Below are 17115 nucleotides of genomic sequence, written 5' to 3'. Positions count from 1 at the left end.
CCCAGAGTAATGTATCAACTCTGTGGTACTACGCTGACAAGGTAAGGTATAAAGTATGTTCGTGCCAGACAGCACCTGCGATTTCTCCCATCTTCGCGTGTGTTCACTGTATTGAGGACAAGCCAGAGACTTGAAAGTGTGTGGGCCCAGTCTGTGCAGTGTGATATGTTGTGCCCATTGTTTGTCTGGTTTATTGGCCGCCAGGCCCCTAGTGGGACCCGATGTTGCCCATACCTTGCCACTTGGAGGCTAGCCAGGTATATCCAGTATCACAACAAGTTGCTCTGGCAGGTCCTGCCACCTAGTTTCCTGGGATTTCAGTGGCTAGGACCTATATATATATAAAAATTATGCATTTGACATTAATGCTTAATGGGATTGCTGGTTGGAGTTAAACGCTAGAGAGAAGTGTTAAATGCTTAATAGGTCGGGCAAAATTTTGATGTTATTAAATTTAGACGCGTGAGGCTATACGCTAGATGAAAGATAATAGTGTTAGTTGTCTTAGAGATTTACACGAAACCAGTAGAATTTAGACATTGATTAGAATTTGGCGGCATTGTCTCCCCCCCCTCACTAACTCGGTCGGGTTAGTGAGAGGGGGGAGACAATGCTCCTCTCCTCCCTGCTTATCTCCCATACCCCCCCATACTTCACCCCACCAGGTGAAGTATGGGGTGTATGGGAGATAGGCAGGGAGGAGAGGAGACAGAGACCTGTCTCCTCCCTCCCCTGCCTGGGGATGGTGTTTTAAAGGGAACCGGGTTAGAGTACCCAGTTCGGATCGCCAATGGCATTATTGGCAGCAAAGCCACAGAACGTCTTCGTCGGTGTCATGTCCAAGTAGTGTCAAATCCGGTATGAAGGTCAAGCTGCCCATCCCGCTCTGGGGGTGGGATATGTTAGCTGGCTGGTGGCATAATCCACCAGGCGAAGGGGTGGGAGAGAGACACATTTACTTCATTCATAATCTGCATTCTCACTCTACTTGCATTCTTTTTTTTTTTTTTCCCAAGTTATATATATATATATATATATTTTTTTTTTTTTTTTTTTTTCACTCAACTCATTCATCTTTTTCTCACCACCAGGAGGGATGCAATGATATGTAGTGTAAATTTATATACTAATTAAAACTAGGGTAATATCTAGGTTTGTATCGATTCTAATTTATTCCTATTTCTTACTATGGTCGAGCGGATGAACCTCGCACCGGCTCCATAGGTGATGACAGGTAGGAACATTGCACGGTATATGATTACCAGGGTCTTTCTTTTGAGTCCCATCTGCTCGACTGATCCTGGCAGTCATACCTGCATAATTTCGGACTTTCTTTGCCAAGTAGATCAAATGGGAGTAAAAAGTTAATTTTGAATCAAAGACCACTCCAAGATATTTTAGTTCTGTTACCATTTTTATAGTGGTTGTGTTAATTTTGATTTGTGGACGTCTTCTTATGTCCAAATTGCCTTTTAGAAGTATTTGTTTTGTTTTTTTCAGGCGATATTTTGAGCATGTGCAGTTTTGCCCACTCCTGCAGCTGCAAGAGGGCGGCATTTAATCTTTGCTCTACAACCACTTAACTGTACTTAGTGTACTTAACTGTAGCATTTATGGTTTGTATTCTTTTTTTCATACACTTACACTTTTATTCATTCTTCTAGCTCTCATCTCATTTATTCGACTCTTACTTTCTGCACTACACTCTCTGGGCACCTCAACTTACTGTTATTCTTCAGTTGTTGTGCAGACCAAGCCGCAAGGTTTTTTTTTTTTTTTTTTTTTTTTTTGCAGGCCAGGGGAGAATGCAGTGATAGTATTTGTGGTTAGCAAATGTTTGCTAGTATATATATAAAGTAATGTAAGTTATTTTTAACTTTGTATTCTTTTTGCCAATTACATTTGCTCTTCCACTCATTCCCATTCACTCTCCCCTTCCCTCATGGTAGGTCACTCTTTCTTTCACCAGAACTGCCATTTATTCCCTTTTACCATAATTCCTAGTTCACTCAGTGCCCAGCCTATTCATTCTATCTTTCATTCTCATTCATTCATTCTTCTTTCATTCTACATTGCATCCCTTTGCTACTAGCTTACTGAAATTTTTCAGCTAATCTGCTTCCCTGGCTGCCTGTACATCTCCCTACCCTACGTGGTTACTTATTTGGTATGGGGCCCCAGGTTCCTACACATGGCAGGGTAGTCCTGGGGAGTTTTGTCATGTCAGGGCACAGAATACTGCTATCCTGACAGTTTTTAAGTGATCGTCTGGGCATGGTGGGAAACTTGGGCAATTTTACTATTGATGATTGTTTAATTTCCATTCTTTGGATTGTTCTGTGCATTTCGAATACTTTCTGTGTGAAAGATGTAAAAGCTTTATAATTTTCCTCTTCTGTGATGAACAGATGTTCTTCTCCCCTGGGAAGGGAGCTAATCTGTGCTATTAGCTCTGCTCTGGGGGAATATAGAATGGGTGCCCAGTCTTCACTTTCACCACAGGTGCACTTTGGGTCATCAATCAGCCCTAAGGAGGTTAGTTTTGCTTTTAGGGAGCCATGACCTGTCAATATAAATGTTGTAAAAAGTCCAGGGGCATACCACTTAGGTGGCTTTGGGCTAGCCATTGACACTCGTGGCAGAAACCATTTGGTAACCAGACCTCTGGTTTTCTGCTCCCACTTTGTTTGGCATAGCTCATGGAGCTTTGTGGCTATTCTTTTTCTTTCATCATTGAAGGTGTTGGTTGTATCAAGGGCTATCCCCAGAAATTCTGTGTACAATCAAATGCCCTTTTTAAATCTATAATATAAGCCTCTTTTGGCTACTTCCAGGTAAAGTGGGAGAGTTGTGGCCAGCAACTGTAGTGCAGGTGCGCTTACTGTGCGATATGCTCTGGTAATAGAGAGTAGTATTGTCCTTTGTATCGATTCTAATTTATTCCTATTTCTTACTATGGTCGAGCGGATGAACCTCGCACCGGCTCCATAGGTGATGACAGGTAGGAACATTGCACGGTATATGATTACCAGGGTCTTTCTTTTGAGTCCCATCTGCTCGACTGATCCTGGCAGTCATACCTGCATAATTTCGGACTTTCTTTGCCAAGTAGATCAAATGGGAGTAAAAAGTTAATTTTGAATCAAAGACCACTCCAAGATATTTTAGTTCTGTTACCATTTTTATAGTGGTTGTGTTAATTTTGATTTGTGGACGTCTTCTTATGTCCAAATTGCCTTTTAGAAGTATTTGTTTTGTTTTTTTCAGGCGATATTTTGAGCATGTGCAGTTTTGCCCACTCCTGCAGCTGCAAGAGGGCGGCATTTAATCTTTGCTCTACAACCACTCGCGTGTTACCTTTTACAAGGAAAATTATATCCTCTGCAAAGGCCAGGCTTTCAATGGGGGACTCGGATCCAAGGCCAGATTTTCGTCCAGAACAATGTTCCAGAAGAAAGGGCCAAGGATTGAACCCTGTGGGCAGCCTTTATTCACAGGGCATGTCAATTCCTGGTACCTTGTGCATACTGAGACACTTCTGTCTGTAAGGTAGTTGTTTATTACCTTATAGAGGTTTTGTGGGGAATTTGCCTGGCGGAGTCTCCTAAGGACACTAGGCCACCAGAGTGAGTTAAATGCCCCAGCAAAATCAGTAGAGATTGCCAGCAATATTTCTCCTCAGTGTTTTTAACTGTTGTCAGTAGGTGGTGCATGGCATCCTCCGTAGAATTTCCCTGCTTAAAACCGTACTACTGTTGGAATGTAAACCTGGTTCTGTGTAATATTGAGCTAATCTGCTATAAGTCTTTCATATATTTTCCCTAGTACAGGAAGTAGGGCTATTGGTCTATATGATTTGGGATCAGTAGGGAGTTTTTCAGGGTTTTTGAGAATTAATCTTAACACTGCTTTTTTTCCATATTTTTGGGAATATACCTTCTATCATATGGTTATTATATAGTGCTATTAATGTATCTGGTGCCATTTCCTCTAATTTTTTGATAATCTCAACCTCTAAGAGTGATTCTTTCAAAATAGCGAACCAGATTTGTTAAACATGATTTTCCCTTTACAAAACCATGCTGAGTATCCTTGAGAATTTCAATTCTATCCAAATGATCCTGAATTCCACCCTTGATCATTGCCTTCATGATTTTCCCTACCACTGAAGTCAGACTGACAGGTCGATAATTTCCCACTTCACTCTTAGAACCACCCTCATGTATGGGAGATACATTGGCACTTTTCCAATTTATAAAGAAAAGAGAAGATTATCTTGGAAACAAACGCCTCTTAAAGCATTTCTGAAGAAGACAACTGCTTGTGCAAGAAACCGACGAGTGCCAAGCCACTATTGAGTGATCAACGAGTGTGCATTTAGTCGATGACGAAGAATAAACATTCTTTAACATTTGTAAGTCGGAAATAATTTCTCTATTATTATAATTTGCTTGAGTTTACAGGCTATGTTTTCATTTCTTTCGATAAATCAATCATTGTTTAAACAAACTAATTGGCTAACTAATTTCAGTGTCGATAACTTAACCCCTATTTTTAACATTGTCTATGGGAAATAAATTCCCACTTTACAAGTTTTCGCTTTACGAGCATGCGCCAGGAACGAATTAACTCGTACAATCAAGAACTACCTGTATATTGTAATTTGGTTCTTTGTTACTTTTGTGGAGTATCAGTGCAAGAAATCAGTAAAAGAGTCATTGTAATTTTAAAAATAAACCTGGGATAGTTACAGAAGTTGATGCCATGTTTTAGTATAGAGGGTCTTGCTTTTGGAGAATTGAAACTTCAAGGTGGCTAATATTTTAGGTAAGATAAAACTTGGGACAGTGGTATGGGGAGGGGATTTGGGAGTTGCAATGTGGTCAGACAAGGTCACTGAGTAGTGTGGATCACAGAGAAAAAAGCTCATGCTGTTCTGTTGAAGATTTGTTAGGCCTTTTGGTGTGAAGATAGAGAGGTCATGGTCTCAATGTATAAGGCAATTGTGATGCCACACTTGGAAAATTGTGTTCTGCAGTAGATAAAACTGCAGCCATTATCATTCCACTGCAGAATGGAATCCTCAACGATTCATGTTGTGGGAAATGGACCGTAATCTGCCACACTGGTCCAGTGCGGGTTAGCAGATTGACCGTATTTAGCAGTTGGGGGATTTGAACCTCGGTCTGCTCAAAGAGCGTGTACTACTGCATACCTGACCACTGGGCTACGGCCATTACCATGCATAAAAAAAGACATTGAGCTTCTTGAAAGGATCCAAAGATGAGTAGTGTACCTGGTAAGATTAGCAAAATGGTATCAATATGAGGAAACACTCCACCTGTGTTGACTACAGAGCTTGGAAACTAGGCACCTTAGAGGAGACCTGAGGTGAATGAGGGTGAAATCTTCACTGTTATGATTCCAGAATTAGGTACAGTCCATTCCGGTTATTTGGGACACATCGGGACTAGTGCATTTTGGCCCGATTAAGCGGGTGCCCCAATTATCCGAAGTTTCACGTAAATAGTTAAAAATATAATGTATTCCCCCCCCACCCCTTTACAATTGGTTCGCTGTACAATCAAATCACATTATGACGAACTCAACATAGCAAAGTACCGTTCACTATACAATGTGTTGTAGTAAGCACCAATCATTGTGATCATGTTTGTGAATTGAATTTTAATTCTATTAAACAGCAATTCTAATTAGCGAAAATAGGAGGAATATTATCCACAGGCTATAAAAGCAAAGATATATTAAGCACAAATTTACCCTTTATTTTAAGCTTTCGCTATTCTTTTCTAGCCCTTTATTACCTTACCAATTAAAAAATTAAATGTTACGTGAAAATCGGAATAATTAATATGTACTATAATATGTACATACGAACTAGTTGACATTTCTGTTTACTGACATTTGTGGGTGGGGGTTAAAATTTAAAACAGTAAAAAGATAAGCAATCAATAACAAAGAACACCGAACACACACAAATTGCAAGTAACACGATACGTGGAAGTGAGAACGGAGTAACGAGTTACAAAGCCTTAAAAATAGGAATGAAGAGAAGAGCTGAAAATTAATTTTTTTATATGATTGAAGATTTCATGGAAGTGTAAACACATTTCAACATAATAACCCTCAGAATTCCAGCTGTCAGTATTATCGCAAATTCAATAAGATCGAGTTTACTGTCCGTTTATGATAGATTTCACTAACAGAAAAGCCCAATAAACAGGTGACTGCTAATTGTTTTTATTGTTTTTTGGTTGTGACCTTCAGGATTTCGACCGAACCACGTGGTACCGTCGGAGACAATCGTAGGGTAATCTCCAGTGCTGTGGTCTCCTGCCTTGATTAAACGGCATGCTGTCCCAATTAAGCGAAGTAAACCCTGGCTATTTTCTCGATTGGTTTCTGTTTTTTAAGATTTTCCCCAAATAAATGGCTGTCCCGATTAACCGGTGGCCCAAATAACTGGAATCCACTGTATTATAAATTCAAATTATTGGGAAAGAGGTTTAGGCTGGACTGCACAAAGTTTCCTTTTAGCCAGTGACTTGTTAATTACTGGAATAAATTGCTTCCATTTGTGGTTGAGGCAAAATTCAAAGGTAGATAGATATCTACGTGGAATGAAGAGTAATATAGATAATTTGTTTTATTTTTTTTAGGTGTTTTTTTTTTTTTTTTTTTTTTTTGTGCCCACAAAAGTCTAGGGCTTCTTTGCATGTGGCTAACATTAAATCAGTTTTATTATTTTGGTGCGGTTATGTGGATTCACTTTTTATTTAAGCATCTTCTTGAGTTTCACTGATCCTTTATGCCAACCATTGGAATAAGAGTGTAAAAGGGAACAAAGAAATAAGGGATCTCTGGGGCACAGGTTTTGAGAACAAGTGAAGAAATGCCATTGGATATGTCTTGGCATGAGAATTGTTCAGTACAATATTTAGGAAGGATAGGGCAGATAGAATGGAGTGGTGGGGTCATGCTTCTTATCAAAAGCAGCCTGAGTGTGACGAAAGCATTCCCAGATTCAGATGTTTTGTATGCTAGTATAGAATCTGTATGGAGTGAGATTTTTGGAAGCAGAGGTATAATGAGAGTTGGAGTAATCTACAGACCATGTGATTGTGAACATTATGATGATACTATAATAATTAATGAAAAATTAATTATTATAGTATAAATGACCAGCCAAGAAATTGAACTGAAAATTTACTATAAAATAAAATAATATACAGTGAAATGTGATGAAAATAAAAACACTGATTAAATTATAGTTACAATATAATTTAAAATATAGTTAAAAGCAATAAAATATCTAAAATAAACTGGGTTAAAAGCGATAAAACAATGAAACCTGGAGCTTTCGGAGAACTGCTGTCTCCTTCAACAGCATACTACTAGTGCTAAGACACATCCTTAAGTAGCAGGTCCATGGCACTCATGCACGTGATCATCAGACACGAGCTACATTCTCCATGCGCGTATCGGAAACGGAAGTGGCTCGGGAGCGTGCCAAACAGAAACGGTCATCCCTTCTGAGGACAACTGCCTCAAACAGGGGGTGTAAACGGATCCCCCTGTCCCTATTAATAGTATTGTGACTGGATGAACCGATTTGCAAGCTCTCGAGCCACTTGCGTTCCCAAAATCCATGGGCGCGGTCAGTAATGACCGCGTCTTCAGGGTAGATCCGATGCTGCTTTTCCCAGAAATGCTCTGCCACAGCAGACCTCGCATAGTTAGCAGTCTTGATAGCGGTCGTGTGTTCCCCCAGACGGTCCTTTAAACGTCGCCCCGTTTCCCCCACATAACACTCCTCACAATTCGGGCACTTAATCTCGTAGACCACATTGCTATTTTGGTCCTGGGCTACGGGATCTTTAACTTGGGATATCACTGTGTGCAACTTCCGACCCGGAAGTTGCACACAGCGAGTCTGGCACTCCCGCAATGCCCGTACAATACGTTCTGAAAGGCCCGGATAGTAAGGAATGTATGCAGTAGCCACAGGGGCAGGCGACTCCCTACAATTGGACTCAGCCCTATGAACATATTTGTCCAAGACCCTCTGGGGGTATCCACATTTCCTAAGGTCTGCCGTGACTTTGCAAATTTCTATTTCCTTTTCTTCAGGGATACTACAGTGGGTCCCCACCCTATTCAACAATGCCCTGGCTACACTGTTCTTATGATGACAAGCCTGTGCTGAGCTATAATGAACAAATTGGCCAAGGCACATAGGCTTTCTATAGATCGTTGTTTTTAATCTAGATCCATCTCTGCTCACCAAGACATCCAGAAACGGGAGGGACCCTGCTTCTTCCACCTCCGAGGTAAATTGTATAAATGTGGAAAAGCTGTTGAGTAAATTGAGCACCTCATCTTCCTTTCCCTTTTTTAAAATAGTGAAGGTATCGTCCACATATCTCCTCCACTCGCGCATGAGGAAATTCAACTGATGAAAAACCCTAGTTTCCAGTTCCTCCCTTGCCAAATTGGCCACAATGGCACTGATGGGGGAACCCATGGCCTTGCCATGGACCTGCTTATACATAACTTTTTGAAACACCATGGTAGTGCTTGCGAGGCAAAATTCAACACCTTTACAAATATCATCAATGCTTAGTGAAGATCTAGCACTAAAGCAATTATCCCGTTCCAAGGCCGATCTTACACAATGCACCCCATGATCAATGGGGATACATGTGAACAAGGATACCACGTCAAACGAAATCATGAGTTCGTCTTCACCTATAGATTGGCTTCTTATAAAGTTCACAAATTCCTTGCTGTTCCTGATTACTAAACTGGAGCGTCCCACTATAGGAGAGATGACTCCAGCTAAAAATCCAGATAAAGCATAAGTGGGACTACCCACAAATGCAGGAGTGCCAGACTCGCTGTGTGCAACTTCCGGGTCGGAGGTTGCACACAGTGATATCCCAAGTTAAAGATCCCGTAGCCCAGGACCATACTAGCAATGTGGTCTACGAGATTAAGTGCCCGGATTGTGAGGAGTGTTATGTGGGGGAAACGGGGCGACGTTTAAAGGACCGTCTGGGGGAACACACGACCGCTATCAAGACTGCTAACTATGCGAGGTCTGCTGTGGTAGAGCATTTCTGGGAAAAGCAGCATCGGATCTCCCCTGAAGACGCGGTCATTACTGACCGCGCCCATGGATTTTGGGAACGCAAGTGGCTCGAGAGCTTGCGAATCGGTTCATCCAGTCACAATACTATTAATAGGGACAGGGGGATCCGTTTACACCCCATGTTTGAGGCAGTTGTCCTCAGAAGGGATGACCGTTTCTGTTTGGCACGCTCCCGAGCCACTTCCGTTTCCGATACGCGCATGGAGAATGTAGATCATGTGTCTGATGATCACGTGCATGAGTGCCATGGACCTGCTACTTAAGGATGTGTCTTAGCACTAGTAGTATGCTGTTGAAGAAGGAGACGGCAGTTCTCCAAAAGCTCCAGGTTTCATTGTTTTATCACTTTTAACCCAGTTTATTTTAGATAATTTTATTACTTTTAACTATATTTTAAATTATATTGTAACTATAATTTAATCAGTGTTTTTATTTTCATCACATTTCACTGTATATTATTTTATTTTATAGTAAATTTTCAGTTCAATTTCTTGGCTGGTGTTTATCATTAATTATTATAGTATGGAAATTCCCAGCCCATAGGCCTGTTTGAAAACATTATGATGAGCCTATATGCAAATGGAATGGGCAAGTAAGCATGAATGTCTTATTATTATAGGTGATTTTAATTTGCCTCTAATTGATTGGAGCAAATGGGAAGGGAAATGACGTGTGGTGGGGTTAGGCTGGCAAAAGGAGCAAAGAGTGGGGATAAGGAGTTCACATATATAAATGCAAAGAAGAGAAGGACAACCCAGATCAGACCCTTATGTAATGGATGTGGGATAGTATTAGATACCCCAGCTGGTGTTGCAGATGAAACTCAACAGTTACTTTGCATCGATATTTACAGAAGAAAAATTAATGCAATTAATGATATTGAAATTTCACATGTTTAATGAAAAAAACTTTCAAATCTATGGCGAGTAAGGCTCCTGGGTTTGATGGTATATACCCTATAATTTTAAAGGAGGTGGAAAGCGAGGGCATTGAACCATTGAGGCTAATTATTAGAGCATCATTGGACCCCAGGAGAGACTCCGTTGGATTGGAAAAGTGCTGATGTATCTCCAGTACATGGGGGCAGTTCTAAGAGTGTAGTGGGTGATTACTGACCAGTCAGTCTAGCTTCAGTAGTAGGGAAAATCATGAAGGCAATGATGAAGGGTGGAATTCAGGATCATTTAGATAAAAATGATCTAAATTATCATTTCTATGAATACTGAAGGATACGTGGCATGGTTTTGTAAAGGGAAAATCATGTTTAACAAATCTGGTTAGCTATTTTGGCAGGGTCACTCGTGAGCTGGATTTAGGGAATAATTTCGACATTGTTTATTTAGATTTCAGCAAAGCATTTGATTTAGTCCCACATGAGCAGTTTCTTTATAAGCTGGAACAGGTTGGAATCACAGGGAAAGTCCTTAGATGGATAACAGGGGAGTGTGATTCCTCAGATTGAGTTAATGTAAGAAGTGAGGTTCTCCAGCGATCAGTATTGGGACAATCTTGTTTTTCAATTTCTTAAGTGACATCGATGAAGGGATAGAGGGCGTGATGTCTAAATTTGCAGATGATGTAAAGATTGGGAGAGTAGTTAGTGATCACTGCCAAGCACAGCTTCTTCAGAGTGACCTAGATAGACTTCGGGACTGGTCAGAAAAGTGGCAGCTTTGCTTTAATCCAGCAAAGTGCAAGGTCTTACACCTGGGGAGCACTAATGACAAAATAACTTGTACACTAGGTGGAGTTGATCTAAAGTCAGTAATAGAAGAAATGGACTTGGGAGTTACTATACGGTCAGATAAAGTTCTCTGAGGATTGTAGACTGGTTGCAAGGAAGGTCCATGGCATCCTATTTATGGTTTAGCGATCATTTTCTAGTAGAGATAAGGACATCATAATCCCATTATACAAGGCCTGCACTTGGAATACTATGTTCATACTATACTATGGAATACTATACCTAAAAAAGACACCGAGCTTCTTGAAAGGGTCCAAAGATGGGTTACTTGTCTGATGAGATCAACAAAAGGACACCCATATGAGAAAACTACAAATATGTAGGTTGCACAGCTTGGAAACTAGGCACCTTAGCAGAGACTTGATTGAGGTGTTTAAGTCTCTGAGAGGCAAAAGTAAAATGAATGAGATTAAAATTTATGGTTATAGATGATTATAGAACTAGGGGCCATAAATTCAAGTTATGGGGGAAGAAGTTTAGACTAGATTTCAGGAAATTTTATTTTAGCCAATTATAAATTACTGGAATAAGTTACCTAATTGGGTAGTAGAGGCTGACAGTTTCGAGAAATTCTAAGTTCAGCTGGCTTTCCCTGCTCCCATGGTTACCTATGGGAGGAGGGAAATGCATAGGTTGTCTATTTCCTTTGTTATTTATTAATTTTTTTATTACTTGTGATTACTTTTTCATCACTTGTGCACTCAGTTTAATGAAGACCGAGGTGAGGTGAGAATGAACTCACACAAGCACAGTGCCAGTGTGTTTTTGTTTTTTTTTTAGTTATGAAAAATTAATTTTTAGCTTTTTTACTGAATTAAAATGGTGATCTATTAATTAAAATTTTCTAAACCCAATTAAAAAATATAGAATGAAAATAAACAATAAAATCCAATAATAATAATAGTTTTTATTGTATTTTTTAGAATTTGAGGTCACTGATACCCTGGATTGAAACCCAGATGTTCATGTGACATCTGGCAGATGTAGTGTGAAGTCTATTTTTGTCAGCTGTTTGCATTTAGCTGGCAGAATCAAAGCTTTACAACATTAGATGTTGCTGGTGTCTCACATATTTAATGTGAATTGGAATTGCCTAGAAGGAAGACGCTTCCTCACTTGGCGTCTAATGCTATAGAATACTGTATAAACACTTAGAGATACTAACTGACTCTATAAAAAGGATATGGGAGAATTTGATATAATTTATTTACATATTTTAAAAAAAATAAACTGCTTGTTAGATGGCTTACTAGCAACGGAAGTTAAATATTATAAAATATCATTGTGAAATTCTAAATAATATAAAAGAATTTTTAAATAAACTGAAAATAAAAATGTAGAGCTTCATGATAAGTTTATGCCAAATTATTTAAAATTAAATAATATAAACTTTTATGGCTGTTTATGAACTTCAAGTTTCAAGTTGACATAATTTGTTTTGTCTATCTTAATTTACTTTAAATGTAAATTGTATTAATTAGTTGCAACTGAACTTTTATTTTTACAAGCACTCTTTAAAAAGTACTTTATAAATTGCATGGAACAAAAAATGAAAATATTAAATAAAAGGCAGTTGTAATAAAATACAGTCCATTCAGGTTATTTGGGACACATTGGGACTAGTGCATGTTGGCCAGATTAAGCGGCTGCCCCAATTATCCGAAGTTTCACATAAATAGTTAAAAATACAATGTAACCCCCCCTTACAATTTGTTCACTGTACAATTAAATCACATTATGACGAACTCAACATAGTAACCGTGCACTATATACGATGTGCAGTAAGCGTCGGTCATTATGATAACGTTTGTGAATTTAATTTTAATTTTATTAAACAGCGATTCTAATTAGCGAAAATAGGAGGAATATTATCCACAGGCTATAAAAGCAAAGATATATTAAGCACAAATTTACCCTTTATTACCTTACCAATTAAAAAATTAAATGATACGTGAAAATCGGAATCGTACTGTAATATGTACATACGAACTAGTTGACATTTCTGTTCACTGACATTTGTGGGTGGGTGGGTGGGTGTTAAAATTTAAAACAGTAAAAAGATAAGCAATCAATAACAAAGAACACGGTACACACAAATTGCAAGTAACACGATACGCGCAAGTGAGAACGGAGTAATGGGTTACAAAGCTTTAAAAATAGGAATGAAGAGAAGATCTGAAAATTAATTTTTTTATATGATTAAAGATTTCGTGGAAGTGCAAACACATTTCACCATAATAACCCACAGAATTCCAGCTGTCAGTATTATCGCAAATTCAATAAGATCGAGTTTACTGTCCGTTTATGATAGATTTCACTAACAGAAAAGCCCAATAACCAGATGACTGCTAATTGTTTTTATTGTTTTATGGTTGTGACCTTCAGGATTTTGACCGAACCACGTGGTACCGTCTGAGACAATTGTAGGGTAATCTCCAGTGCTGCGGTCTCCTGTCCCGATTAAACGGCATGCTGTCCCAATTAAGCAAAGTAAACCCTGGCTATTTTCTCGATTGGTTTCTGTCTTTTAAGATTTGCCCCAAATAAACGGCTGCCCCGATTAACCGGTGGCCCAAATAACTGGAATCCACTGTATTTGTATATGGTTTAATTTCATTTGTTTTATTGGATGTGCTACAGTTGAATATCTTGTGTGTCACTATTGTTAAATGGACTTCACTCTGTACATGGTATTAAAGTGTTTGCTTTAGTACATTTGATGTGGTTTTAATTGTATGTATGCTCATCCTGATCCAGAGGGCTTGAGCTGAGAAGCAGCTCAAGTGGAGGGAAAGGATTGAATTTTTAAAGGATGGGGCAGGGAGGGAGAGAAAGAGATTCAGTATGCAAGGGAAGACAGGATGTTGCTCGAATTGTGAGATATGGATTATTAGTGTGTGTGTATAGATATGTGCATTTCAGCAGTTGATCTTGTAATTTGCACCCTTTCAAGAAAAGTGCAAAATGAGAAGTATCCTCTCTCTGGATTCATAGCCAACCACTTGAGCTTAAAAGAAAACTGATAGAGTGGCGAGTATTGTAGTGAAACTTGACTGTTTTTGAGATAAATTTCGTGCTTTTTTACATTATTATTGCACTAATTAATTAAAAAATGCCACTTTTCTTTAGAAGATGCCATGTGCAAAATGGCACTTAACTTTTTCTGTGTGATTGACAGTTCTTATTTAGTTAAAAGTGGTTATGTTTTGTACAAATGAATTGGTTGAACTAATGATTTGGTTGAACACAGTTTGTGTTGTTTCTGTACATTGAATATTATTTATTATTGCTCTGAGGTTATTAGAACTTGTGCTAATCTAGTGGAAAGTGGATTGTCAGTCTTGTCATTTGGGAATATTCATGAAGCTCTTTGTAGAAATTTGCATTGGATACAGTTGATTTTTGAAATACAGTTTTTAGGCACTTTATGTATCTAAAGTCCCTGATGTCTACCCCATTTCCATTAATTCAGAATAACTCTACTCCCAGTGGATGGATTTTCATAAAATGTTATATTTGACTCTTCGAGAAAGATTTGTGAAGCCTTCCGAAATTTCATTAAAGTTGAACCAATAAAAATCTGGTAGTTATTTATTTTTTTTTTTTTTTTCATACATAACGCGTAGGTTACATAACATACATAACACAATATGTTGTAGTTGAAGCACTGAGAATTTTGTTGTGATTTGCTAATTGGAATGAATGATCAATATGGCAGATATGCAGAAACAAAATGTTCTCATTTTTTGATTGTCTTTTTTTATGTAAATCATGAATCATTAACTGTTGCTAATAGTATTAGCAAATAGTTAATAATTATTCACTATTTGCTAATGAAATGAAAAGCACGGTATACATTAATTTGTTTGTTAGCATGTGTGCATGCATACACACACACAAACAGATGTACACAATCAAGAAATAAAGTATCTACTAAGGAAAATATTTAACAATCAAATTATTTTGAATAATATCTTGTTTTGGAACTTTGATTAATCACATGCCGAAAAGAAATATTTCAGCATTCAGGGTCAAGAGATCAAATATTGATTTATTCTAACCATCTGAAGAGTAAAATGCATTGAGACTGTTATATAACTGTGCTGTCATTGTACTTTAGCATGCATTTATGTTATATTTTTTGTTGCATTTTTGTAAATGGAAGTTAATATAAAAAGTTTTTATGCAAAGCCTAGTTTTGTTATATGGCATGTATTGCTAATTGTCATCGTTGATTAATATTTGAAACAGCTAAACTTAGCCTCTTCTCAGTTGTGTAACTTCAGATCATTAAGATCACAGTGGATTAAAAAAAATCATATTTTGGATTGAACTTTTAAGTGGACAAGAACCTGTCTGCTGTGCTATGCAAAGATCTATAATTGAATATTAATTTGATTTCTAGTCTTCACTTAATACCACTATCTGGTACTTTTGGATGAGTGTGAACTGAACTTTTGTACAAATGTGGTTTTGCTTGATATTTTTTGTTCAAAGTCAGCATATCAATTTTTTATAATATTTATTTAAAGTAGAGACAAATGTAGTTCATAACTTTTTTAGACTAATAAAATTTTAGGGTTTTTTAAAATTTTAGCCACAAACTATGAAAAATTCAAACTGTGATATTGTTAGTGCATTTGCATCATTATTACATAGCTGAATTTTTAAGACAAACTGAAGTTTGTACATTAGATATCATTATTATAATATATCATATTCTGAAATCCTTCATACCATGTTGCCTTCCTCTTATATTTCAAATATGTAGCACTTTCCTGTTACAGAGGTCTGCTGTTACTTATTCTCAGGTGAGTACTATCATTGCCTAGTGAGCATTGTTTCAAAGCTATGTAGTAATGATGCAAAAGTACTAACAATAGTTTGAACTTTGTTATCAACATCTTGGTTTGAGGTTTTCTGTCCTAAAGTTTTGTTAGTCTAAGAAGTACATCTTTTGTGTCTCATACTGTGTAAATAAGTCACAAGTGGGTCTTCAGCTCTTATACTTCTGCGTACCTACCTACCTACCTGTCTGCTGATGAGAGGCCAAATAACTTTGAAATGGTGGTGTGTGGGTAGTGGTGGTGGTATTCAACTGAAAATAAGTAACAGTAGACTTCTCTGTTGGGACAGTGTTACTTATTTGAAGTATAAGAGGAAGGCAACTTGTGAATGATTTCACAATATGAGATACTATAGTAATGATGTACAAACTTTAGTTTTTCTTAAAAATTCAACTGAGTAGTAATGATGTAATTGCACTAATTTATCTTATTAATTTCAGTCTATAGAAGAGAAGTGTGTGTATAGACAAAATGAGGAAAATCACAAATGGACTATGGTGGATCGTGCAGCTTGGGTGTCTTCATCTATCTTTGGATTTGGAAGAGCTATTCAAGCATTTGGAGTGGAAAGGTTTAGAAAGAATACAGTTAAAGCATGTCATGGATTTCAGTTTGTACTGGAGAAGATGTTTCCCACTTCTCCTTTACAAGAGATTACTGTTCCTTATATATTGATAGAAAACAAGAAATTGCGGCAGAAAGCTAAAAAGGCAACAGAGTTGGCCAAATCCAAAGCAGCTCCACTTGTTGCTGTCTGTGCTCCAAATAGCCAGTAAAGCTATTGTAATATTTAACATTCTTTTTTAATTTTCAACTTGTAGCATGGTTTCACATGGAAATCATTTCTGGATATTGTGGATCAGTTGCTATTTGTATTCTGCTCCTTAAATATTTAACACCCTTATTCTTCATAAATATTAAGTACATGTTGCTTGATATGCTTTAGGTAAATTAAGTAAATTAATTATATAATTTACAAAGTGAATTATGAAATGTGTTGTGACATTTCATAATTCAACACAATTCACTTCATGAATTGTGTTGTCAGTTTGAAATTTCTTATTTGAGATAGAACATTTCTTATAAATTATTAATACATCATCACTTCTTTGGAAAATTTGAAACAGTGAGAATTAAGTTGTACATTAGTAGTTGGTTGACATCTCATGCACGTTTCTAAATGGCAGTTTCAATAATTTTTATGCAGCATGAAATGACTAGGCACTTCTAACACAGTAGTTTGTCCTGAAATACACATTAAATTAAAATTACAAGCCTTGAATGGATAAACTAATCCTTTTTATTTCTAAAGAAATTGCTTTTTGATTAGTTGTTGATAACAAAATTATTAATTA

The 17115-nt window shown here is 37.5% G+C and overlaps 1 protein-coding gene across 1 annotated transcript in view; it reads left to right on the top strand.

Annotated features, from left to right (window-relative positions):
- prel (preli-like) overlaps positions 1-16658 on the top strand; it is a 101144-nt gene extending 84486 nt beyond the window's left edge. Inside the window, exon 4 of the mRNA XM_090388114.1 lies at positions 16201-16658. Coding sequence (XP_090244240.1) covers positions 16201-16536 — 336 coding nt within the window. The 3' untranslated portion in view covers positions 16537-16658. The remainder of the gene's footprint in view (positions 1-16200) is intronic.
- The last annotated feature ends 457 nt before the right edge of the window (positions 16659-17115 follow it).

The sequence above is a fragment of the Mastigoproctus giganteus genome, chromosome 13 (genome assembly GCF_048544385.1).
Source record: "Mastigoproctus giganteus isolate SK-2022 chromosome 13, ASM4854438v1, whole genome shotgun sequence".
Classification (NCBI taxonomy): Eukaryota; Metazoa; Arthropoda; class Arachnida; order Uropygi; family Thelyphonidae; genus Mastigoproctus; species Mastigoproctus giganteus.
This window is presented reverse-complemented; position numbering and strand designations above follow the sequence as displayed.